Below are 27121 nucleotides of genomic sequence, written 5' to 3' on the forward strand. Positions count from 1 at the left end.
TTCACCCTGTTGGCCAATTCTCCACATTCTGGCATACACTTATTGAACAATAAATAACACAAATCCTTTCTTTTTTAAATTCACAATGATTTCATTTTTATTTCCCTGAAATGGCGTAATGTAGTTATTTGATTTTTGGCCTTGTAACTGTCATACAGTACAGTATACACAGAAAAAATCCAATAAGTAAAATCAGAGTGTTATGATAGTTTCAAACCTTGCAAAGGCGAAGTCCCAGAAACAACAAACGTTGAATAGAGAAGTTTACAGTAAGTAAAATAGTCTTAAATCTTAAACAAAAATCCAAAAGTATTACAACCTGTATTGTGTTAGCTCTCATATGTGAAGCTCAATGCAGGATCTTATGTATTGACCTGCCTTGTTTCACTGTGTTTGCAGTAGAGACCTCTACTGGATATCTGTGGTAACGACAGACTTCTGTTACAGCTATTTAGCTGAAGATGATCAATCACACTATATACATACAGCATATATTTATCTATTTTTTTTAAAAAGTTTCACAGAATATGCATTTCAATAAAAGGTTTATAGCAGCCTTTTGCAAAAAAAGTTGTCACAAATTGATTATTATAATTATATATATATATTATATATTATAATATTTTTTTCAGGATTTTACAGATATCTCACACACATGCACGCTCATTGATTAGGACATGACATAATAACGATGTTATTTCCTTATTTACAATTTTTTCATTATAACATAGAGAGAGAAATACAATTTAGAGCAAAAAATGTACACATCAGATACAGAAAAAAAATGAACAAACAATGAAGAGGGTGTCTACATTACAGAGAAAAGTGATCAACTTTTGAAGGGTACATGTCTCAAAAAAAAGTTCTTATAATCATATAGTGAATTTAGATCTATGTCTAGTTGGACTACATATTAGATATATATTTTACTTTTATCACTCTGTATTTAATGATGTCAAAAAACTCTGCTACAAACATCTTTTAAGAGAAGAAAAATACTGGAAGCACACACAAAATATCACTGTGAGTTGAGTACTTCACAATAACACATTTTCATAAATTAAATGAAATCAAAATATGTCAGCTAATAAATTATTTTCAACCTGATCTAAAGGAACTGAATGATTGTTAGAGTCAAATAAGTGCTCAGTCGGAATTCCAATACATAATAAATCAAAATATTAAAAATTCTTGTCGCCAGTTTTCTATTGCAAAGCAGTTTGGCTTTACACACTTTCCAATTTGATAAAATCATTCTTCTCCCAACCAAAAGTGCCTTGCTTTTTTTGTTACTTTTTTGTCTGATAATTATGGAGTCCTCAGACCCAGTATGCACATCTTTGAGCATGTAGGAAGTTGTATATTTAACATCAATAATGATGTCATGTAAATTCACATTAATAATAATCATGCATGATACTGAAGAAAAGCTTGACATTACAATTACATTTGTTGAGGTTCATACTTACTGTTGACTGTGGACAGAGCAGTTGAGTAAAGAATCTCATCGCAAGGTTAATTTAGTGGCTGCTCTAGAGCTTTTGATCATATCAAATGATCTTCATCAGCAGATGAAGTGTGATCAGCTTTTAATCTGACATGGAAGAAAACGGAAACTTGAATTTATAGAATCCCATGACAGCTGGACAAACTCCATCTAACCCAATCCTAACCCTGAGGAAGATCATGTGATATGATTGAAAGCTCTGGAAAAACTACTGAATGGACCTTATGGTGAGACTGTTTTCTGTTTGCATAATTTTAGAATCCATTATCTGAAAATCAAACAGTCAAAACAAACAAAAAAAAAGATGACATTGTTAGTCAGAACATTAAAACTTTGATTTGCTCTTGAATGCTCTGCCAGTCATCTTACTGAACCCTGTATTCATTTACTGAAATGCAATGAGAAAGGCTCAAGCTTGGTGAGCAGAGACCTTGAAAACAGCTCACATTGACCCATGGGCACTGAAGATTTTTTTATGTATACAGGGAATAAATAAAAAATTTTTTTTGTCTCTCAGAGCTGTACTCCTACGTCTCCTTCTGTTCTGTCTGCTTCTATCTCATCCTGTCAGTGCATTTTTTATAGATAAGAAGTGATTGTCAACAAAAAAAATCTCTCCACCATCATGAAGGAGAGGAAAACTGAAGCTGACATGACTGCATAACAAAATTAAGAATCAATAACCCATTAAACACATTCAGTCATTCATGTCACTATATGTTCCTGATGTGGTACATTGTAAAGGAAATACTTCATAATGCGTCAGATATGGGATACATTTAATGCCTTGTTTTGAGGCAATACAGATAAATCACAAAAACAAGTCATCCAACTGTATCAGAATATGTTGTTGTTACATTGTCAAATGGCATATATGACTGTTTTCTGATCTTTCACCATAATAGTTAAATATTCCTTCCAGAAATGTTTTAAGATGTATGTAATATACTCTACTTTGAATAATAATGTGTGTCTGATATGGTTTTTCCACCAAAAAAGTGAAATTATCTTGTTAAAATCCTTAAAATTACATCTACTCTTTCTCACTCATTAAAAATTCCAGAATCTGTCAATATGCAAATATTTTTAATTTCCACAGTTCAACTGATGGACACAAGATGTCTCCTATTTCACTGTAGTCCACTCTCTCCATTCTGAATGAACTCAGAGAAACTTTCCACTTTCAGCAGATAAATGTGAAAACAAACTCTGTGAATGCATCATTCTGCACAGTGACGCTCAAACATCCAACTGTAGGAACAAGAAGAAAAACATATTTTTGAGTGGAGGGGGACTTTAAGGTTTGGTTAGTTTAAAACAAATTGGTTAAGGTTTGGGAAAGATGGAGGTCTTAGCTTAAAGAAACCAACATTCCAACCTCCGCTCTAAGAGGTTGGGGTGCCGGTCTATAAAAAGACATTGTCCAGAAAGCGTTAACATAGGTAGTTTTAATTGTTGGAAAGAATTACCAATGCTGTTGTAAGTGTACATGTTAGTGTAGCTAACGTTAGCCTGAAGAAAGTTCTGCTGTTGGAAAAACTAAGATGCAAATTACTACTCAAAACTAAAACTAAAAAAATTAAAGAAAATGAGAACCTATTCAGATCTACATATAACACGACTCCAAGCAAGAAAACTTTAAAGTAGTTATTTTATTTTCTGTGTTTGAGGAGATGAGGTGCAGGACACAATATTATGGTGGTATTACAAAAAAGTGCAAGAGATCCTACTTACACATGAAAATTAATCATAAACAGCCAAACTTTTTAATTCATCAAGCCTTCATCGCTGTCACCATCATCAAGAATGGCAGAGGTCATGACCAAGACCCATTCAGCAGTGATTAACTCAACAGCCAGAACACGTTAGCATCAGTTAGAGAAAGTTGCTATATGGTTTGCAGCATAATTATGTTACGAAACCAAACACTGAATCAGCAAACCGACACAAAGCAGAGTAATTAAGAGGGAAACAAGAACATAACAGTAATGTACAAAATATCCATGATTTTATGTTTAAACTCATTTAAATGTTATTGATAATTCTTGGACATAAACGTTAACTCATAGGCTACTATTACAACTATATTTCACTGTATGTTTAACCGACAATAAATACCAGACTTTGTAATCAGTTTGTGAATATCATATTGCAAGACATTCAATGTTATATACAAAGTACAGGAAGAGATGCTATTAAGATTAATGTTCACTGACTTTATTCACATGAACACCAAATGTACAGTTTTACCAGATTATTATTATTCTGACTATATGACAGCACACAGTACACCTAATGTGATTATGATGTATAAAATGAGATTTTATGAGGATTACAAAGTCAAATCAGAGACATTTTAAAAAGAATTTCACTCATCTGTAATCTTTGACTTTTTCCATCATCTCATAACTTTATTTGTTGTGGTTTGTACACTTGTGTTTTTATATATCACTGTTTCTTCTCATTTCTGTCTTCTGTGTCTGTGTTATCAAATACTCACACATACACACACTCAAAGCAAAAGAAGTTAAAGATTTTAAACAACTGTAGAACTTCATTAATGACAAAACTACTGAGTACAATCAAGTTATCGCATTCCGCATGTCAAGATTTGAGAACATGCAGAACAGATTAAAAATGTGCTCAGGATGCTGTCTGTGCGCGCTCTCAAAACTTGTTCTGCTGTTACAAATCTGTCCAGAGAGCTCTATGTGCAGATTGATTTTCTCTGCCTCAACAGTTTTGCCGATAATGATCTTCTATAAATTACTAGCTCTGATCTCAGAAGAATGAAAATTCATCTGCTTAGAAGATTTTTTTTTTGCCTCCAAGGCCTTTTTCTATGTAGTGAATCAATTTTAAATAACTTTCTAAATTATTTTTTCAATTTACTGCAGGATATCTAAATTTGTGCAGTTGATTTCTGGGTTCAAATTTAAATGATTAGTCAGTAGTTAGTGCACGTTATTTGGCTGGTTACTAGTGGTGGGAACCACTAGACTGACAAGTGATGAGAGACTATCATGGATCAGCAATGCTGGTAACAGGATATGCTGATATGCTGATACACGGGCAGAGTAAGAAGTTTCTGAGAAGTGATGGCAAATACCTGAATATGTCTCTCACCCATGTGACTTTTGGAGGGTAGATTGAGGTAAATCAAGATCTTTAAGGGCACGAATGAAGGGAATGACAAGAATTACATCTGTGTCTGCAGAGGACAAAAATGTGACTGACTTTAAAAAGATGACAGTGGTTTATTATAACTTGGGTCTTATTTTGTAGTTTTGGCCTAGCCTTGATGGTTTCAAACTTCTGAATTGTTGCTCACATCTCCATTTTTTTCCAGTGATTCGAGTAGGTCTGGTGTTGTGCTTATTGATCAGAGCTTTGCACTGTAGGCTGACATCATCTTTCAGTGCCAGAAAAAAAGTGCCAGAAGAATGTCTGGAACTCACCTGCACTCATTAAGTTGAAAGGCATACCCTGATTTTTCAAAACAAGTAGAAAAGTTTATGCTTTTCATCCCAAGTTCCCACATTTCATGCTGCATCAGGAGTGTTTTCACTACATTTTTACAATGATCAGGATCCTTTCAGAGCAAGATTAGCTCAGTTCATGCTATCACTATAAAGAGAAAATGTAGCTGAAACACCAAAAAGCTACTGATTGAGCCACAGATCAGCTAAGCACTTCTGACTGACTGAAAAATAATCAATACAACTACAGAATGTTAGAACAAATTTTATCATGATAATCCTATTTACACATACATTTTTGCTGCTCTGGTTTTTTTCACCTGACTTAGTATCCAAAAGTTCCCAGAGAAACAAAAAACAACCTAAACTCTAATCAGTTGAAAGGGGAGCATGTGTCCTGCAATGACTTTTCACATATTTAAAAAAAAAAAGAGCAAGACAGTGTTGCTGTTTATTGAATGCAGCGCATGCACAACGTGACTAACATGGAAATTATATGCCTCAGTCAAGGTTAAGGCCCTGGGCCCAGTCAACACTCTGATTGCTCCTGTGTACAAACCTCTATATAGTATCATTGCCCAACATGTTTGTGTAGTTCTGTCCCTGACTAACATGGCCCCTTGTAACACTCGGTAAACACTTAAAAAGAAAATTCTAGACAGTGCAAAACAGGTGCAATAATAAAAAAAAGGTGTCTCGGTTCCACTGTGACTTGTTTACACTGTGATATCCTGTAATAAGACACCAGATTATTATTTCTCACGTGAAAATATTGCAGCTTTCCTCCAACAAGGATGAAAAATACAATTGATTTCAAGATGAGGAAAAAGAACAAAGAGAAAAATGTAGACAGAGGTAGTAAAAAGGTGAAGTGATGACAAAGAGAGAAGTACAGGGAGAAGGTAAGCATTGGAGAGAGGAAGATAAAGAGCAAGGAGCATAAAGAAACATGAGGGAGCTTCTGGAACTGGAGGGAAAGCTGGAGAGAAACAGGAGGCAGTTTCTGAAATACCTACAATGGAGCTTCCAGAAAAAAACCCACTGAGCTGCAGTGAAATAAACTGAGATTAATTTAAACACACACATGCATGCACACATTCTGTAAAACATTTGCTTTATTACATAAGTATTTGCTAACTTGTATTTGAAAATATATCTTACTATTTATTTTATATGTGTAAATCTGAAACTAAAATTAATTCAAATTAAATTAGATTAATTTGAATAAAAATGTACATATGACAGATTGTTGTAATAATATTACTAGAAAATAAATAAAAATAACCAGTGGAGAGTGTGCTACTCTGCTTAAACCAACAAACGGAAATCAATAAACTGTGTCAATAAAGTGAGGCTCTCTGAATCTTACTACTTTCATGATGCATTGGAATTACTCATTAGAGATGTTCACAACTACAGTTCATGCAAAGTTCACACAAAGTTTGAACAATCACAGGTAGGAACAAACCAGAAATATTTCAAAACAGAGTAGCTCTGGCATCACTTTATGGGTGGTTTCAAGTATTTAGCTGAAATCTACCATCAAATTACTGTAGCCAAATAAGCAACACAAAAACAGCCTTTTATTTATAGTCAACAGAGGCTACTCTATCTCTTGATTTCTCCTACACTGCTTGCATTCCAGTACTGTGCCCTCTTTCATGTAAATCAACCAAACACACGCCTTCGCCTCTCTTTTACTGACACAAATTGCTGACAAACAGCTCTGAGGTCAATGGCATCGAGTTTTTCTTGATGGCAAGGCGAACAACAACAACATTATTGAGGCACGTTTGTGAAATCGTTGACCTGAGCTAGTTTTTCAGTCTCCTTAGTGCACTGAAGCTTTGTTCGGCTTCAGCTGAGGCAAAAGCAGCCAACAAGAGTTTCAACCTCATCAAACAAGCCTCTAACCTGTGCAGCTTCACTGCTGGACCAGTACTTGTTCTTTGAGATGAACATGGGTGACTTTCAGATTCTTTTTGTTAAGCTCTGGGTATTGACAGACAACATCATTTCAGTTCAGTTCATTTCCCCAGTAAGGAGAACATTCTCTAGTTTGTGCAAGGCCTGTGAATCTGATAACACTGCTCTTTGAACTTCAATTCCACAGTATCTAACAATTTGTAAAATAGTGTTCTTCTGGTGATTTTGGCCCGTGCTGGGTTCCTCCACCAGTGTACCTATTGGTGGTCTATCTTTGGTGAGGGATTTGATTAGCCTCAATATTCAAGGAGTGCACCATAGATGATGCCTTGTCAAACACTCCCTGAAAGTGTTTCACATATTCCGCTGCAGCCTGCAATGGTCTGTGTTTTTTTCTGCAGCGACCTGTTGAAACATTCTAGCTCCCTGATCACCTCTGATGCTAGAAATGGACCAGGAACAGTTTTCCCTTTCTGGAAATGGTCTAGGAGACCATTTGCACTCATTCCAGTGTCTGAACCACAACAGGCCATCTCCTCCCAGCTTGACAACACACTCTCATACTGACCGTGAACAGCAGTAACAGCCTTCTCCTGAACCGTCCATATGGTCACACACAGAGGTTTCACTGCCCCTCAAATACTGCCTTGAATTTTCCTGACTCGTTACTGAGAGTTCCGAGCTCATGAACTGGCTGTAAAGAGTCCTGAATTAAATGAGATGCATTGCAAGCATGTTGTATGATGAGGTTTACACAGTGTGCATCACAGCACACATAAATGGCTGCTTTCTCTTCACTGTTGACTTTGCTCCTGTATACTATGATGGCTGCACCATCATAAATTTGACCACATAATCCAGATATGGGATGGTTCAATCTCAAAATGACATTGACGGCTATTTCTGCAATCTCTGCTCCCAATCTCTGCCTAGTCTAGCCTAGCCTAGCCTAGCCCAGAATATAAAGCTTCTGAGACCAGCAAAGGACAGTGTAAAAGTTATGTCTCCAAAGCCAGCAAAGTCAGCAAGCTGCACACAGTGTGGTATCTCATTGAGAGGATAACACAGCTTGAAAAGAAGATTGAAATGCTGCATCAAATACGTGAGAGCAACTAATTCATTGACTCTGTAGCAGCTGCTGTACAAAGTACAGAGTTACCAAATGCTAACGGACAGAGGCAGACTATTATACATAGGATTGCATCAGATGTGGAGAATCTAGTTGGGGACTTAGCTGACATGCTCCCCTGGATATGTCATAACACCACTGGATTAGCTGTGGAGGCTCCCTAATGACACTTCATACTAGCACCACATCGGTGCTAGACTGAAAGCATCAACTCTAGCCAGGACTTGGTCTGACATTGTTCACTGCCCTGGATTAGGTGTGGAGGCTCCCAAACCAGCCCTCCCTGCTGCTTCTTACTGTCACAGCACCGGTGTAAGACCAAAAGCATCAACTCCTACGACTTGGTCTGATGTCAGCTTCCCCAGACGCAAGTCCAGCAAGACATTAAACAAGAGAGCACCAACACTCACGCCACCACCTGAACCCTCATTGCATAACAGGTACAATCCTCTGACTGATACTAACGATGTTAAACACAGGGAAGTTAATCACATCACTAGCATTAAGACTAACCAAAACCCAAAAAATAGCACCAAAATCAATGCTAGGCCGAGAGCCAGGAGAAATATGGCTAACTACGTTGAGCACAGGGAAGCTGATCACACCACTAACATTAAGGCTAACTGGAACCTAAGAAATAGCCCAAAAACCACTGCTAGGCCAAGGGCCAAGGGAAGAAACGCTGCTCAAGACACTATCCTGATGGGGGACATCTGTCAGGGAGCTAACAGAGATGTTGCCAACTATCCTCTCTGCACATCCAAGTGATATGAACATTATTATACACACTTGAATCTTCCAGCAGACTCCTTGGCCTGAATACATGGCTGATATCAGTGTGCCTCACCCATGAGATATAGTTTATTCACAATTTCCAAATCCTTTGTAACCATAAAGATTGCTTTAGACCTGATGGGGTTCATCCGAACATCACTGGATCCAGACTCCTTGGCGCCAATCTACGTCATGCCCTTGGGACACTAAACGCAAACAAAAATGTGGGCATGAGCGCAACGAACAGTGCACACAGACAGACAGCCTGTATCTCTCCCCCCTCCCCCCCTCACAGTGCACACAGGACAACACACACAGGCAAACAGCCTGCATCTCTCCCTCCTCACCTGACCCTCTGCTACATATAACTCAAGGAATTTGGCGGCTGTCCCTGAATGCTGTCCTCCAATCAGGGACCCAACAACCTCCCTTTCCCTCCCCTCCACCACACTCTCCACTAAAGAAGTTAGTTGAAACTGCCAGGCTGAAGTTCAGTCAAATTGATGAACTGTTGAACAGCAAGAACCACAGTCATCACCACTCAGGTGTTCACCGGAGACGAGACAGACCCCATGCCTCTTAATTAAACATAACAGTAATCTTAAACAGCTGGTGGCATGGTCAAACACATCGTAGCAATCACAGACCATCTGGTACCTGTCTCAGTAATCTTAACTTGGTCAATGTTCAGCCACAACCAGTCTCCTTTCCTTTCACAGAATCCAAACAGCTGAAATTCACTTTTAAATGTCATATCATTGGCTAACAAATCCTTCTTGGTTAATGATCTGGTAGATGAAAAGAATTTGCACTGTATGTTTTTAGTTGAGACCTGCCTGAACAGCACGACTAGTGTAGCAACACTGATAGAGGCTTGTCCTCCAAATCATAATTTCTATCAGTCAGTCGGGCTAAACAGGAGAGGAGGAGGGATTGCAGCCAGTTTCTCACAGTTTGTGTGTGATGATCAAGCGGGTAGCTCCCTGCCTGAAAAGTGAAGCCAATGCAGAGTTACCTTAAACCTGCATTCTTTCTAATGGCCATCAGGGGGCAACTCCACTGGCTGCAAAAAGAGGTTTGATTGTATGGAAGTCTATGAGAAAATGATCCTACTTCTCACTTGATTTATTACTTCATTAAACAGTTTCCTAATGAGTTTATGGTCTCAATCACTCGTTTCAAGTCTTCTTCAATACAGCATGATGTTCATTTTGTAAATTATGGTCCCATTTAGAGTAAAATAGACGATAAAGCAGCGTATGCTTTAGGGTGTCTTTAAAGAGTCTCTTTATACGGCTCTGGGTCAGCTCAACCCTCTCGTCCAAATATGGTCACTTCTGGCTCCAAAAATCAAACATGGCGATGGTCAAATCCAAGATGGCGATGATCAAATCACTAAACTCAAGGCTTCAAAATGGCAGTTTGGAGATTATTTTATTTCGAACATGTTAAAATAACAAAATAAAATATATAGGCAATGACACAAAACAAAACAAAACAAAAAACCCAAAAATAACAGCAAAGTTTCAGTAAGCCACACAAATAATAACCTTTCAATGTTCGAAAAGGGCGTAGAATGAAGTAGAGAACTTTTCTAGTCCCCCCCCCCTTGATTTGATCAAATCAAAGTTCACAAACCAATGGGTGACATCACAGTGGCTACATCCGTATTTTTTACAGTCTATGGTGATGACATTGATTTGGGTAAATTTACAGCATTTGAATATTTTGCTTTGGAACTCAAAGCAGAATTAACTGTACTTATCATTACATTATATCAACAACCAAGATATTCATCACTATTCCTAAAGGAATTCTCAGACCTGATCTCACTTGGTGTCACTAGATATGACAGGTTAATCCTGTATGGAGACCTGAACATTTGTATTAACAAAAATACTCCAAAGCTATGGAGCTTGTAAATCTACTGGACAGTTTTGAACTCACCCAACATGAAAATGAAGCCACCCATCAGCATGGTAACACTCTACATTTAGTAATAACAAAAGGGCTAAACATTTATAATGTCTCAGTATTTCAACTACCTGTTTCTGATCATCACTGTGTGTTCTTTGATACCAATGTAACCTTAACAAAGACTAAAAGGGAATTTTTGGTTCAAAAGAGATTCCTAGTTGACAAGGCTGAAACAATGTTAACTAATGTTATGAGATCATTTGAGCCATACACTTATGACAGCTCCTTAAATGACATGGTTGAAAATTTCAACAACGCATTGTATTTAAACTACTTTAAATACTGTTGCTCCACTAAAGATTAAAAAGAGTTTGACTGACAGAATCAAAAACTGTGTTAATGACACCAAGAGAATCAGTCAGGCAGCTGAAAGAAAATGGAGGAAAACTAGACTCACATGTCACTGTAATATATACAAAGAAGCCATGACTGTCTATAACTGTCTACAAACAATACATCTGGCAAGAAAGGATTACTTTTCCAAGATTATTACAGAGAATACTGGGAACTCCAGAATATTATTCTCCACTATTATTAATATTATATTATATTATTATATTATATTACTTTTATATCTTTCTTGATGTGAAGCACTTGGTGCATGTCATTTCTTTTGATGTAAAGCACATTGAGCTGCATTTTTTGTGTGAAAGGTGCTATACAAATAAAGTTATTATTATTATTATTATTATATATACTTTACATACAAGTAATGCATCATGCATCAAGTTTATCAGAGCACAATTAATTATTGTTTTATTGTTTTGGGTTTTTTTCAGATTTTTTTTTTTTGGCTGCCTTAATTTGAGGAGTGTGGCAGGACAGGGGGCAGGGGAGGGAGACATGCAGACGTGCAGTGGGGTCCCTGCATGGATGTATAATCAGAGCTGGATAGGACGCTGTCGCTCAGCCTTGCAGCCAATTTTTCCCAGTGGTCACTTGCAGTATTGCAACAAAAAATCTCCCTGCCGCCCTAAAGCATTTTCCTCATAGACCACCATTGTAAATGAGACATCTGTAAAACCTTGCACTGCAAACAAAGTCAATTATGACTTTCTTTTATGAACTGTGTTTCCTGCAGATAATTCAATGATGAGTTGATGTATAATGTAGACAAATTAAATCTAATGACTTTCACTATTATGGCATTTGAACAGTAGCTCCAATGTCGAGTCCATGTCTGTTGATTTAAGCTAAACAACTGAAGAGTTTCATGCTGTTAATTCAAAGGTGCATTTTTGACAGAACCACAGAAAGGCTCAATCATTAACCAGTCTCCTGCTTCTCTATCACAGTAAACCGACAAATCAATATTCCAGTGCACACCAGGATTCTAGGTTCGACACTTTTTATTAACATATTACATTAAAAACAAAAAGAGGTGAACTACACATTTCACATGTGGCTTCGTCAGATTCGCTCTGTGAGCGAATCTTTAAACCATCTCAAAAATGTATAATAGTATGTATTTTGTAATCACACTATGAACTTACAGCCAGACATTTCACTATGGCATTCACAGAAAAACTACTTTGTTTGTGTTTGTTACAAACTGCAAATAAAGTAAATAATGTATATGATTATACAATAACTCATTGAATAATAACAACTGATCCACTTGTGAAAAGGCAGGTATGGTTACACAAGAATACTGATGTCAAACATGATCATTGTTTGTTAAACTTTGATTACAGAGCATTCTTTTTAGCTTGGCTTTTTAGGTTTTCTTAAAAAAGGACCTGATCTGACCCCTCTTTCTCTTTTTAGGGAACATTTTTGACTGCAGTAATAAATTAGTTGATGTTAAAGTGATTGCATGCACAGAAATTAGCAAACCAACACTAATAAGTCTAAATATAAAATCAATTGTTAGTTATATCCAGCAAAGACATTTTTTAATTTTGTTATGTGTCAGTTGTATAAAATGGCAATAACAACAATTTCATATTCACCATCATTCATTCTCACACAGTGCAGCAACTTGCCAATGATGTCTAGCCTGAGGGTTGCCTGATCATCTGGTTAAGGTTCCCCCCCATGTCTTGGTGAAAATGCACAAACCTTAGAACTCTTATAGATCTTGCAAGTTAATATTACATTGTTTGAGATTGCTTAAAAATATTGGTAGGGCCAATTCACTTTGCTGAATTTACATCAGCTTTTTAGTTATTTCAAGAAATATTGAGCTTCTTCCAATTTGATAATCTTCACCCTTTTCACTTAAATGTTATTCTGCTGTTCTTAGCACCTTTAATTAGTTTGTGTGTTGTTGCCTTAAAAAAAACTGTAGTGACATAATAGTGACCTAAACAAGAACAAGAACATCTAACTTATTTTCTCCATATAAAGCTGTTGTGGCTAACATGTTAGTGGACAGTTGCCTATTTACACATCCGACAGACACAAAGCAACATAGAATTCAAATGGGGTTGTGTTTGTGTCCACCAGCATGCGGCTGCTGCAAACACTTGATGTACTGTTAACTACAACTAGGAGCTAAAAGGTGCTAAAAAAGTTCTGTAAGGCTGCATATTACATATTCTATAAACAGGAATTATACAGACAAATACTTTTGTAGCATGTACGTGCTATCCAAAGTGGAATACTTCTAATTTCACTGATAAGTATTACATGCAACAAGGCCCACCTACTATGTTCTGTTAATGATCACCATACAAATATTATACAACATTGATTTGGAGGTTTGTGAAGTGCAGTGGTCAGCAGTTTTTATTTATTTTTGTTGGTGAACTGGGTTAGTCACCTCTGAGGGTTGGATGTCCTGGATGCAGATCAGGCTTGGAAGGCTTCTAGAATGTTCTGTTTGTTATAGATTAGGAAACAGATTTCTATGAGCATGTTTATTACAAATGTTATTATGTTGAAATGGCTCATACAGTGCAGTATATATAATTTTTTCTTTAACAGTTTTTCATATCACAGCTAAAAACATCAATCTTCAAAGTTTTTTATTATGCATAAGATCCTATTATATATAGGATATTTATTTTAAATTTTGGGCACACATATGCATCAAAGGGAAGCATACATATTCTCTACCGACAGTAGGTCTTACTATTGCCATAGATATATTTGATGTTGATCTATGATGCATTACATCTATTAACAATTAAAAAAGCTCTCAGGTTGTTGTGTCAAATGTTTAAAGGTGACAACAGCAGAGTTACAGCAGAGTTCCTTGATACACATCTATCGATCACATTTTCATGGTGAAATGGGAGCCTTCTGATTCTATGAATCTTTGCTGCCCCAGGATTCACTTTCCTAGTAGCTGGTCTGAGCAGTGGGATGACTGGTGTGGAACTCTGTGGGTGTCAGCTTTAGTGCACGTCAAACATTGTGGGCGTCTTTGATGAATGCAGTGTACCAGCACATTATCAGCCCCTCCTCCTTTGGTAGCCTACCCAACATGATGTAGCCCACGCAAACTGGGCTGTAATATAAACGGTTGCTGCAGCAGCAGCCAGGGTACCTTTTGCTCAGCTCTGCTCTCTTTCTAGGCCTCTCCAGTCTCCCCTGGACCAGAGGACTGCTCACCATGAAGCTGCTCGCACACATCCTGTGTCTCAGCCTGGCTCTGGCTATGGGATGGGCTGACGCGTAAGTAGCCTTGCACTTTACCTGAAGGGACTGCACCAGTGGTTGTACATGCGGTAGACTTTTTAATGTTTTTATGTATTCTTTCTCCCTCCATGCAGCTGCTGATTTTACTTTATTTCAGTGCAGACTTAAAACTTGCTTCTCGTATGTAATCCATCACAGTGAACATCATGTTATGTCACTGTTGCTTGCTAATACAGTCTAAAGTTCATAATTGAGCAATCTGTACTGCATTGTCATGCATCATTAAGTATATGTATGACAATGGCTGCCTAGAAGGAAGGAAAACATATTAGTAATAAAAAGCAACTACTGCACACTTTTTATTTTAAATACAATATCAGGCTGATTTATGGGGAAACATAAAATGATGGACTACATGATAGTTTTTAAACATAATTTTACAGCTATTTAGAGAGAAAATATGACGGAAAAAATAGTTCACAGCTTTATTTTCAGTCTTCAGAAACTTTAAAAAACGTCAGTCACGTCGCTTTTTTGCTATTAGATTTGGGGCTACTTTTTGCAGCATGTCTAAAACCCAAATGTGAAGAAGCTTTTACTCTCTACAAAATGAAATGCAAATCATTATCTTTTCCTGTTCTGTTCACCCAGGCATCACGAACATACACATGAAGGTGAGTTGATGTAGGGCATTCATACTTATTTTAACATCACTAGTTTGACATCAGGGCCATTAGGGAGACACATCTCATCAGGTGATAAATATTAACATTTTATATAAAGCTTTCCTGTCAAATCCTCCTAACCATGATACTCTGCAGCTGAACCTGACCGCTGTAAGGGCCTTGAGATGGACGCTGTTGCGCCGTGTGGGGACGGAACACTATTCTTTTTCAGCCGTAAGTCTAAATGTTTAAGAATCACAGGTTGCATTAATCACATGACTTATATTCATCTTATGTCCTCAAAATACATTAAACATGTCAATTGATGGCAGCACACCAAGTCACTAATACAAGTGTTGCTTTCTGTGAAATCATTCCACGTTTTGGTTTCACCTCATGAAGTTTCAACTCACAAGTTAAGAAGGAAATGTGTATTGTTCCATCTGAAGGTTGAAGCTTGTATTTCCTATCAGATGACCACCTGTTCAAGGGCTTCCATGGCAAAGCAGAGCTGTCCAATGAGACCTTCCATGAGTTGGATGACCATCACCACCACGTGGATGCTGCTTTCCTCATGCACTACGAGGACGAACCCACTGAACACCAACGCATGTTCCTCTTCCTGGTACAGTTCAGCCTTTAACTCCTCTGATCTATCTCAATTATCATTCCTTCCGAAAAATGCACATGGGTTAAGGATTTGCTGAGCAGGGGCCCCAGAACATGTTACGGATTATAGATATTGGCTGTGCACAGCTGTTTTTGAGCTGTTGTTGTTATGAAGTTGTTATGGAGATGATAGACTGACTTTAATATTTTCTGATCTCATCACTGCCCACTCATTATTGACTGTTGTGTAATAAAAGTTCATGTCCTAGATTTAACCATTTCGCTAAAAAGCAGTCCTAATTGTATGATGTTTACTCATCTGTAACCAGATGTAAGAATAGGCTGTTTTATGAATGACTAAGCCTTTGTATAATCTCTCAGAGAAAAGCAGGGACACAAACACACAACATGCAGTGAGAACAAGTACAATAAAAGCATGGTCATGTTTGGCAAGAGGTAGGCAATCAGATCAGACAACCAAGTCCTAAATGGGGATAGGCTTGCTTACAGAAATCCAATGAGGCCAGCAAAGGTGAAAAAACAAAGCAGGCAGGATAACAAGACTAAACAGGCTGGAATGCTACATCTAAGATGGCACAACAGACAATCTGGCAGACTAGTGTGGCCAAAGAGCAGGTAAATGGGGTGTCACAATTCTCCAAATCCATGATTCGATTTGACTTTCAATTTTAAGGTCATGATTTGATTCAATTTTCAATTTAAACTTTTTTTTTTTTTCTCATTTTCGCTTGTGCTTCCCTGTTACAGATTTCCTTGAGATAACTGTGTAGTTTGGAACACTTTATCTGTGAGCTGAAGGCAGTGGAGAACCATTATTCAAAAGAAATATTATCCAAGAGTTTTGTCAAAAAATAAGAGCTAGACTTTTACAAGAGAAGATTAAGCACGACATGGTCTATATTTAAATCTTATTTTCAACTCTTATTTTCAAGAATCAATTTACAATGAAAACAGACTGTTCTGCTTGCATCCAAAGGCTACTGTGCTTATGACACACTTCAGTACTAGGGTGATATTTTTGGTTGAACAAATATTTCAGATTATCACAAATTCCTGGAGCATTTTTTCAAATGAAAAACTTGGGTTGAGTACCCTAACCCACACATACACTCACCAGTCAGTTTAATCTGTGGTGATACTTTGATGCAGGACGACAAGGTGCTCAGCTATCACGAACACAAGCTGGAGGATGGCTACCCCAAGGCAATCTCCGAAGTCTTCCCTGGAATCCCCGACCACCTGGATGCTGCCGTTGAGTGTCCCAAGCCAGAATGTGATGAAGACTCTGTCATCTTCTTCAAGGGTTAGTGCACATTCTCACCGACTTGAATGCAAGAAAACATTAAATATGTCTTACATGCGTTGATAATTACATTTGGCCCCCTGATGTCATGCATATGTAGTGCAGTCTGTTTTGTTGTGCCTCTGTAGTCTGCACTCCTTTACATTATATTTGAAGTGAAACAATGACTATGAGGTTAAAATACTAACCCCCCACCTCCCGCAAGTCCTTCACTATTCACCCAATATGAATGCTAAACACCTCAAACACCCTGAAAGTGTTATGCCTTAACACACCAAAGCCAGTGCTCAGTATTAATGGCATCTGCAGAATATATCCATATCTTCAAAATATACCTCAACAATGTGTGTCATTTTTTTCTCTAGGAGATGACATCTACCACTACACCGTCAAAACCAAGGCTGTAGAAGAGAAGGAGTTCACGTCAATGCCAAACTGCACATCTGCTCTCCGCTTTATGGAACACTATTACTGCTTCCATGGACACATGTTCTCCAAGTTTGACCCAAAGACCGGCGAGGTCCACGGCAAATACCCCAAAGAGGCACGTGACTACTTCATGAGATGCTCTAAGTTCAGTAAGTAAAACATCAATAACATTTATTGATTAAACAGACATAATTTAAACAGTTGTATGTATTGTTTTAAGCCACCAATATATCAATGTATAATTGATGCGATACTTTGATAAACTTATGAGACCATGGTGGTGATGGCTACCCTCCCTCTCCCTTGTGTGTTTTTCTTCACTGTTTCCATTTGTGCCTTATTCGTTCCACTCTCTTCCATTGCCAGAAACTCTGAACGCCTATCTGTGTTTACCATCATCTGTTCTTGGCTGTAAAAAAAAAGGAAAATACTGTACAATAAAGCATGTAAGCTTGTTTGAGTGGGTCTAGAAACCATACTGGGCCATGTTAGACAAAGCTGATAAATATAAATGTACAAACTAATGTATCTCTTGTTTGCTGCTTAGGTGAAGACAGTGACCATGTGGAGAGAGAGCGCTGCAGCCGTGTTCACCTGGATGCCATCACAACTGACGACGCTGGAAACATGTATGCCTTCAGAGGTGAGGCCTGACAACACCTGACTAGTTTTGGGGAGGAACGGCTCCCCATTACTTTTAGATCAGGCATTATAGTTTTATGGAAAGGTATGTGCTGGAACAATTTCTTTACGAACTGCCGCCCAAGTCACTGCATCTGGATGCTGTTCATCTATACGTTTCTGTTAGTATTTAAACAAATGAGATGTAATGTGTTAATTATTGTGCTGGAAGGTGAATTTTTGAACTTTGGTAATTGTATTTCCTTTTCTTAGTTGTGTAAAATCTGATAAATTTCCTCAAGTGATGTCATTTGTGGCAGTGTTGGTTAGGGCTGAAGACTACAAGTTTGAAAATGAAAAAACTCTGGGGTTGTGGAGTGAGAAAGTGATAACAGACCTCTGTAGCTCTCTCCTCATCTCTGCTCGAGGCTAGCAGCTTGAGGCTACATTAGCCACTACTAGCATAACAAGCTCTGACAAGGAAGAAGAATGCATGGAATAAAAGAGACAATATCTGTAGCTCTGCTACAGCGATTTTGATACCTTATCTTTTTGATACAATTTATAGTTGATAGTCCGACAATGTTACAGGGTGCAATCCTAAATTGATGGAGTACTCTTTTAATATGTTTAATACCGCAGTGAGAGCATTCCAAGCAGCTCTGTTCAGGGGAAATGCATCGTGAATTGGGTCTAAGTATACTTGGGTCTATTTAGACCGGGTCTTAACCTCCTTGGGCCCCTATCGGATTTTGTCTTTTTTAAAGAAAAAATTTACACATATTGAGTTTGGGTAGGTATTACTTTAGTGAAGACCTGAGAAAACAAAAAGCTTTGGATTGTCTTGCAGGCCACCATTTCATCGAAAAAGAAGAGGGCAATGACACACTGAAGGCTGACACCATCGAGAGCGACTTCAAGGAGCTACACAGTGAGGTGGATGCTGTCTTCACTTATGAAAGTCACCTTTACATGATTAAGGTAAACTACAGAAGCAACCACACACACACATCTTATATCCTGTCATCGCCTTTTCCTCAAAAGTAAAACACAACTATTTTTCCATTCAGGATGAAGAACTTTTTGTTTACAAAATCGGTGAGCCCCACACTCTTTTGGATGGGTACCCCAAACCTGTGAAGGAGGAGCTGGGCATTGAGGGTCCCATTGATGCTGCATTTATGTGTGGAGATCATCATATTGCACATGTCATCAAAGGTAAAGACACAGACAGCACCTAAAATAATACACAAAACTGATTGCTTCGAGTTGACAACCCATGAATGAATTGTGGGATTGTTTTAGTAGGCTGGGATTGTGGAGGGAGCTGCAACAGCAAACGACATTCGTGTAAAGGTATCAGCAGAGTAGCAGCGAGAAGTGTTCACCAGCATGAATATGATTGGATGCTACTAGTCAGCTGGTAGCCAAGCAGCTGATGAATGAGACAGTGATGGCTCTGAATGAAGCTGACTGGTAATGGTTAGGTGAAGAGAGGTCTTCAAAACCATGTTAATTTTGGTTGAAATGTGAAAGTCTTTTTTTTCAATGTCTGGCATATATTATTGGGATATATATTGTTTTATATGTTGTTTTAACAGCATTCCAATGACTGTAGCAAAGATCTGTTTCACATTGAACCATTAGTCTTTTAAAAGCTGTTGAAACAATGGTTATATCTAACCCTGAGGTCTAGAAAAGTTTCAGATGTCTTTTGACCTACAAATTTCCAAATCAATGCTTACTGGGAAATACTTTGACACTATGACAAAGACCAGGTCAAAGCATCACTTTTATCGTACTGGATCCTTCCACAACTGATAAATAGATACAACACCCACTCACATCTCTTCCTGCTTTTTGTCCTTTAGGTGATCATATCTTTGATGTGGATATGAAGGCCAGCCCTCACACTGCAAGCGATGAGCGTCCAATTGCCCTCTTCAAGAAGGTTGATGCTGCCATGTGCGGTGCTGGGGGAGTTAAGGTGATCGTAGGCAGCCACTTCTACCACTTTGACAGTCCCATGTTGCTTGTTGCTGGCAAGGCCCTGCCTGAGCAACACAGAGTATCCATGGAGCTGTTCGGCTGTGACCACTAAGAGGCGTGCTTGACAGGACTGAATCACATACAACACAGTAAAACTTGGAAAAACAACAGCACCAACAACATCGTGCAGGAGGCCTCTAACAACAAGTCGCCAAGCTTTTGACTACAAGTGCTTACAGAGGATGATGATACTAGTTGTTCCCCTCCTGTGTCTTACCTCAAAATAACCCTTTCTCTGTTTTTTTTCTTTTTTGAGGGATTCTTTTCATAATTACGCTCTGTGGTGAGTTGTTGATTCAATTTGTACAGTGTTGATGTGAATAAAGATGAGTGGCGACAAACAACATAATGTGTCTACTTTGTCTTGCATAGAGGGACACTGATAGGGTATTTGGTGAGGCTTTAGTTCATAGATCTGTAATTTCCATGGAAGTTTCCTAGAAAGAACTATGTCATTTGGTAGTAAGTTCTGTGACAGTTATTTGAGTTTTGATTAGTTTAGATTTTAATAGATAATAGAGTGTTAACTTGTTTTTGTCACCTGTGTGCACAAATAAAAAAGAAACAAATCAGACAGGCCACTACAGTACCAGCACTAACAAACAAACTAATAGTGCAAGAGGACATCAGTATAACTCTAACTCTATTTATTTATACTTTTATGTTTGTTAGTTGTGTTGAGTTTATGAGCTATTCTTGATGGAGGGGTTTCCTTGAAATAACTGCTCCACTTTAATTCTAATCAGGAAATCTTTCTGTCCAGTGTATTTCATTGTATGCTTGCTTGTAGACGATTTATTATTATTATTATTATTATTGTTATTTTTTATTTTTTTAACATTTTTTCATGTTCTACTGACTTGCTGAGTAGACTAAAAGGCTCTATAGGTTAAGTTAGCAGTTCATTGAAATTAATTCATTTCAAGTGCACTGATTGACCACTGTCTATCTTCCCTAAAATAATACAGGTAAATAACAATACACCAAATGTAGTCCTTTAAAAGAAGCTTATCATGAATTTACTGTTATATATCAGTTCCTTTATAAGAAAATCTAGACAACTATCAGGCCTGTTAAGTAAACCTGTAATTTACTACATGTTGAGATATTTACAATTCCTACAGAATTTTGAGGAGCTCAGGCACACATAGTATTTGCAGCCAATACAAACACCCTTTCTAACTTTTCACCAGTAGAGGGCACAAGAGTTTCACTTCAGGAACTTGCTAACTTCTGGCTTCCCTCTCGCTCTGTCTCTGGCGGTTTTCTCTCCAGCAGGGCAGCACAGATAACTGCAGGTGTGATATCCCCGTTCATCTGAGGGATACTCTTAGACTGAGATCTGAATTTACCACATGGAGCTTTGGTGTTACTTTAAAATGCAGGAAATCTCTATTCTACTGTCTGTGAGTCACAGACCCACAGCAATGGATAGGAACACAACATTTGGTTGACAGAAACCAGTACTTTCTATCTGGTGAACAGATCATAAGCAGTTGAAATATTCAGTGCATGTTTCTGCCAAATTATAGTGATTTAACCTCTTTAACTCTGAAGTAACAGGCAGTAATCCAATCTTTTCAAACATGTTGTGTGGCCAGGAATTGTTCGAACCCATGTACCTTCATTTTAACTTCTAGTCAAGATCCCGGAGTTTCAAAAGATGGTATGTCAAGCTGACATTTTGAGATTTTTATAAGAAATTCAAAGGTACATTCAGGGAAGTTCAAGGGAAAAATCAAAAGTTTAAGAGGTAACATCTTTTTTTCCAGAGGGTGTTTTTGTTTGTGGTTTTATATGATCAGAAAATGACAAAATTAACAAATGTCTTTACTGTGGAGTGAATACATGTGAAACAACAGCCATAGGATTTAGAAATTTAACAATCAGAATCACATTTCCACAAATGAATGTAGGGGCGATTTGAGTACAGCAAGCTGTGTTTGATCATGGTCCTGACAGGGTGAATCAAACCATTATGCAAAGACGACGATCCTTGTACATTATCCAGAGATTTCATATTAGACACTAAACACTGATTCAATATGAATCTCAGAAAAGTAAGTAAAAGTTAGTACATAAATATAACCCAACAGAACTTTAACCAGAGGAATGTGTGCATCCATGAGCTACATGGTAACATCACCATAATCATGTAGCATCTAATGATACTGACATTCACCCTCTATCCAATAATCGAAATACTTTAAGTAACATTAGAAAAATCTTTCATGTTTCTTATCTCAAATTAGGGGTCGTCTAGAATAATAACAAAGAGTCATATGTGGTTGCCATGAGGCTGAATTGTTTTTAAATCTTTTAGAGTAGTCAAGTCAGAGCAAAGCTGAATTCACATGTCCAGCCTTACATTACATCATACATATTGCAATGAACTATGGTTAATCTTCCAATGAATGTTTGATGAAGTCTATAAGCAAAGTCTCAAGGAAGTCAAACCTCAACACAGTCAAGTCTCAAGTCCTTATTTTAACACTTAAGTCTGATTCAACTCTCAAGTCTTCAATGTACAGCTCTACTCATAAGCAGTGGTTAAATTGGGCTGGAGCCCATGGAGCTCAGCTCTGTCTCCTTCACAGTGTTGCCAACTCTCACATATTTGGTGTGAAACATCCACTTTCAGGCACTGTTTCATGCTTCTTTCCCTTGAATTTATTAAATAGCTGTCGCTGTCAAACAGCAGCAGCATCTGTAGTGTCTCCAAATTGGGAGAGGCGGCTGTGCACAATTTATGCATTTGGCACAGCGATGGTAACTTCATTAATTATGTAAATCTTCTTCTGACGATAGCCCTATTAACCTAATGCTTTTCTGTGCAGCATTCAGGTAACCTTTCACACACTGATTCCAAGTTTATACAGTGAAATCATTGGTAACAAAATCCAGCACCAGCAAAGCCCCCTCACCTTTACAGTTCAGGTTGATTTTCTTATCCAATTCTCTCTAAAATGTGTCCTCTGACTGTCCAACCAGCAAAATCCAGACGACAGAAGACCTGAGATGATATGTTTATGTGCTCATCTGAGTCGCCCTCACTTATTACAGTGAGCTCACAGCAAGAAAAGAGAAGCAGCAAGTGCTCAGAACACTGTTTGCCCTGAGTTTCGCCTCTCAGGCTAACATACAAGCTGCCCTGCATTATTGCTGGAGGGTGTTGGTGCTGTATGCAGCCTGAAAAGGAAGACTGCGGACACTACTCAGAGCTGAAGAAAATTGTTTACTTCCTCTGCATGATTGTAAAATGTATTTTTAATCTATATTTTCATACCAGTTAATGTTCTACTAAAAAGCATCAATCATACATTGATATACATTGATCATAGAAGGGCAGTAAAAGCCAGTGCTTAGATTCTTTACCACCAGCTAGCATTACTAGCTATATTATATTGTCATGAAGTATTAGGTCATTTTCAAGTAGTTAGTGCAACAATATAGAAGTTTAAATGACAATTCTATTTTTTGTTATATTACCCTTCATATAGAAAGCACAACGACTACTGATATTTGAACTTCATTGTACCCCCTCCGCTTCTGAAACCAAACCTACACCCTCGGGTGTATTGGCCTATATATTTGAGGTGTTGTATTATTGTCTATTGGGACTTCACAGTACTTCAAAGGTGAACTTGCTTCACTCTAATTACAAATGAATAAATAAATGAATAACTAAATGTGATGAAAATATCTCCCTAGTGCTATCTGAACATTTAGATTCAATTTGAGATTTCTGTCTCTGGTATATTACTCAATAGTATGGAGCTGAGTGGAATTTATTTTATGGTTCAGCATTTAAATGATATTTAGAGAATTCAACAGTAGCATCTCTTTCCCGAAACAGAGTCATTGTTACTCCACACAACATCATGTCTACAGTTTTCATTGGAACTACTTTCTACTGATGAAATAGTCCCTGTAGACTGTAGACAGTGTGGTCTTTGGAAACCACCCACTTGTACTCAACCCCTCCTTAACTCCCCCCCCTCACAGATCACAATTTAACCCCTGCTCATAAAGTAACAGATTTGAAATCAACATATGAAATGGTGGTTTATAATGAATTCATTTGCTCATTTTCAGCAAAACAAAGCCTGTATAACAGTAAGAGGTACTGTGCCATCAGGACAGGGGAGAGAAAGGAAGGAGAGAGAAAAGCAACAACAGCACAAGCTGTGGATTGAACTTTGGGGTTCACCCTTCCGTCCTCAGTGACCTGCTGTGCATCATTCAGCTCTAAACTGAGGCAATGGGGTGATGTCAGCTTCATGACCGGGGCTGAAGTCTCTGATAACAGCACGCTTCATTGGATCACACAATCCCTTACTTCACCCCACTGCCTGCTGGGAAGACAAAGGAGGGAGAAACACTGAGGCCCTTCACCAGCGCTGATATGATGCCACAATCAACTACAGAGGCTGCCAGCCCAACAACACGCATACATCACATCAGGGTAATGTGTCTAATGAGAAAAATATGTTTTGAGATAAAAAGTTAATGGCCACTATAATTATATTATATACACTATTAATATTTTATTAGTCTGCAATTGGATTCAAGTATCCAGTGTAATCATGAACAGGCAGTGCAGTGCAGACTGGAGAACTGTAACGGCTCAGTAACATGGGTGTGGACTCCTGTAAAACAGATAAAGTAAAAGTAAGGTTTACTTGGTCAAAAACAACAGTGGAGGCAGTCAGAACAGGCAAAAGGGCATAAACAAGCATGCAAAAATCTTAAAAAGCAGGAACTATACCAGGACAAGAAGGCTGCAACACTACAGTGAACAATAGACGATTTGGCAAAAAGCTGACTAAAGGACAGCGATGATGAAATTTTGACTAAAGGACAGCGATGATGAAATTTTGGCAAATAAATGGATCAAGGGCCTTTTCACAACAAACATTTGGACTTGTCAAAGCAGGAAAAGCTCAGGTGGAATTGATAACATTAATGATGTCTGCATATAAAGATACCCAGCATTACAGTTGGTGACACTCATCACGGTCACATCTGACGACTCAGATCTGCTTAAACAATCATCAGTAAGTTTGATTTCGACACATCTTTGGTTGCAGCCTCGTGATCCCTCGTGTAATGTGATAAACCTGTGAAAGTGTGTGAATCATCATACAGCAATCACCTCAAACCATCTGTCACCATCAACCCTATCCCGCTCCTTATAGTACAAACACACACACCAACAAACAAAAAACTGCCTTTATGACTACCTATGTGTCTATTCTTTTGCTCTTCAGTGAGGACAAATAGCCGTTGGACTGTCCGGCTGTCGGCATGCTTGTGCGTGTGTGTATGTTGTCTCCTCCCTGTTTGTGATGCTGCTTAATTAACTGGACTGGGAGGGTTGACGGACATCTGCTCTCAGCCTGTCGTTTAGGGTAGCTTGACCCCAGTGTGTCTGTGTGTGTGTGTGCGTGTGTGTGTGAAGAACAAGCAGGTATGGACATTGGCCAAGACTGTGCCAGATAAACGTTGGATCTCATGACCAGATGGTGCCAGCTATAGCGTCCCCTCTGTAGACTGGTGACCGCTAAAAACACTCCCTCAGATGTAACCCTGGTGCCCTGCATCAAACTGTCAGAGAGAGCAGTGAACCAGTCTGCTAAAGACACACAGAAAGGACCAAAACACACACACACACACGCCTACACAACCAAATGATATGGACAAAGCTCAGGGAAAAGTCCATTTAGACCACTCAACTGTATCAGTTACTCTTTCTCATTATTTTACTACTACTATTTTACTACTCATGTAGTTTGTTGTATTAGACATGGCTTGTTGAAGAGTATGAAAGGAGTTATCAGTTAAATATGAGCCATTGGTATACTAAACACTGTATTTATTTGTTTTTTCTTGTCAGGAATTCTAAATGTGTGATCTGTTCCATAAATTTAAAGTGCAGCTTACCACCTGTTAAGTAACTGATACAGCACTTCTGAGATACAACCTTTGTGATTATTGTTTATCCTTCTTACTCCTTCTCTATCTCGTCCCTTCTTTGTTTTTCTTATCTTCTTCTCTAACCTTTTTTTCACCTTTCTCTCTACCTCTCTCCTCTCTTCCACTCCTCCCTCCTTCATCTGTGTCTACTTCTAAACTTTTTCTCTGCCTTCGTGTCTGTCTCACTCTGCAGTTGGCGTTGTGCCTGGACTTTTCTCTGTTGCTGTTTTTTGCTGCCTTGCTGTGAGCAGCCTCAACCTCCTCCCCTCCCTGAAGTTGCTACCACCTCCACATCCCCTCCTATCACCTCTCTCCTCTCCTGTATCCCTAACCTTCCTCCCCCTCTTCCTCCACCACAGTGTCTTGTGGATTGGGTTGTGCGGAGCTGTCAGTCCCTGGCTGGGCCTGCCAAGCTGCACGTCCTGGTCAGAGGGGAAGCCGGGGCAAATGGTCGGGGCGTTGTTGTGGGTCCGGCCGACCTCCCACCACTGAGCGGCGGACCCCCTCAACAGATTGAGCCTCCAGCTGGCCTGCACGGGGCCCGCTATGGCCCCATGCTGAGAGCACACATGCCACAAAGCACAAATTCCCACTTGCACACAAACAAGCACGCACACACACACATACAATCATGTGAATGTACAGAGACACATACTTGCCTCCACATAGACACAAGCACAAAAATGGACATATAAACACCAATCTGTAGTGTACTCACAATGCACTCATTCACTTCACTTCAAAGAAAAACATTCTCAACGGTACAAGGGTATTTGTCATCTTTACACAAACTAAAAAATTCTTCAGCTGTATTGCAGTGCATTTTTGAGTTAGCTAATCATTCTTCCTATTCTTACAATTTCATTTAGCAGACGCTTTTATCCAAAGTGATGTACATCTGAGAGCTGATACAACACAAGCAGGGATCTAGTCAGGAGAGAACAACACAAGTAAGTGCTATAAAGCTAAGTTTGAGTCCGATAGGACATAGATGCCAACAGGCGATGCACAGAGTGCATAGATTGCACTTTTGTTTTACAAAAATTAAAATGAAATTTGCAGTGGTTTTTC

General features: G+C 38.5%; 1 protein-coding gene across 1 annotated transcript; it reads left to right on the plus strand.

Moving 5' to 3' along the window:
- Nucleotides 1-14283: 14283 nt before the first annotated feature.
- hpxa (hemopexin a) lies at nucleotides 14284-20420 on the plus strand. Its single transcript, XM_044366197.1, has 10 exons — nucleotides 14284-14413; nucleotides 15029-15051; nucleotides 15199-15276; nucleotides 15516-15667; nucleotides 16822-16975; nucleotides 17341-17553; nucleotides 17952-18047; nucleotides 18876-19006; nucleotides 19096-19243; nucleotides 19897-20420. Exons 1-10 carry the CDS (start codon nucleotides 14352-14354, stop codon nucleotides 20124-20126), a joined length of 1287 nt encoding a protein of 428 aa, XP_044222132.1. The 5' UTR covers nucleotides 14284-14351; the 3' UTR covers nucleotides 20127-20420.
- The last annotated feature ends 6701 nt before the right edge of the window (nucleotides 20421-27121 follow it).

Source organism: Thunnus albacares, chromosome 11 (assembly GCF_914725855.1).
Source record: "Thunnus albacares chromosome 11, fThuAlb1.1, whole genome shotgun sequence".
Classification (NCBI taxonomy): domain Eukaryota; kingdom Metazoa; phylum Chordata; class Actinopteri; order Scombriformes; family Scombridae; genus Thunnus; species Thunnus albacares.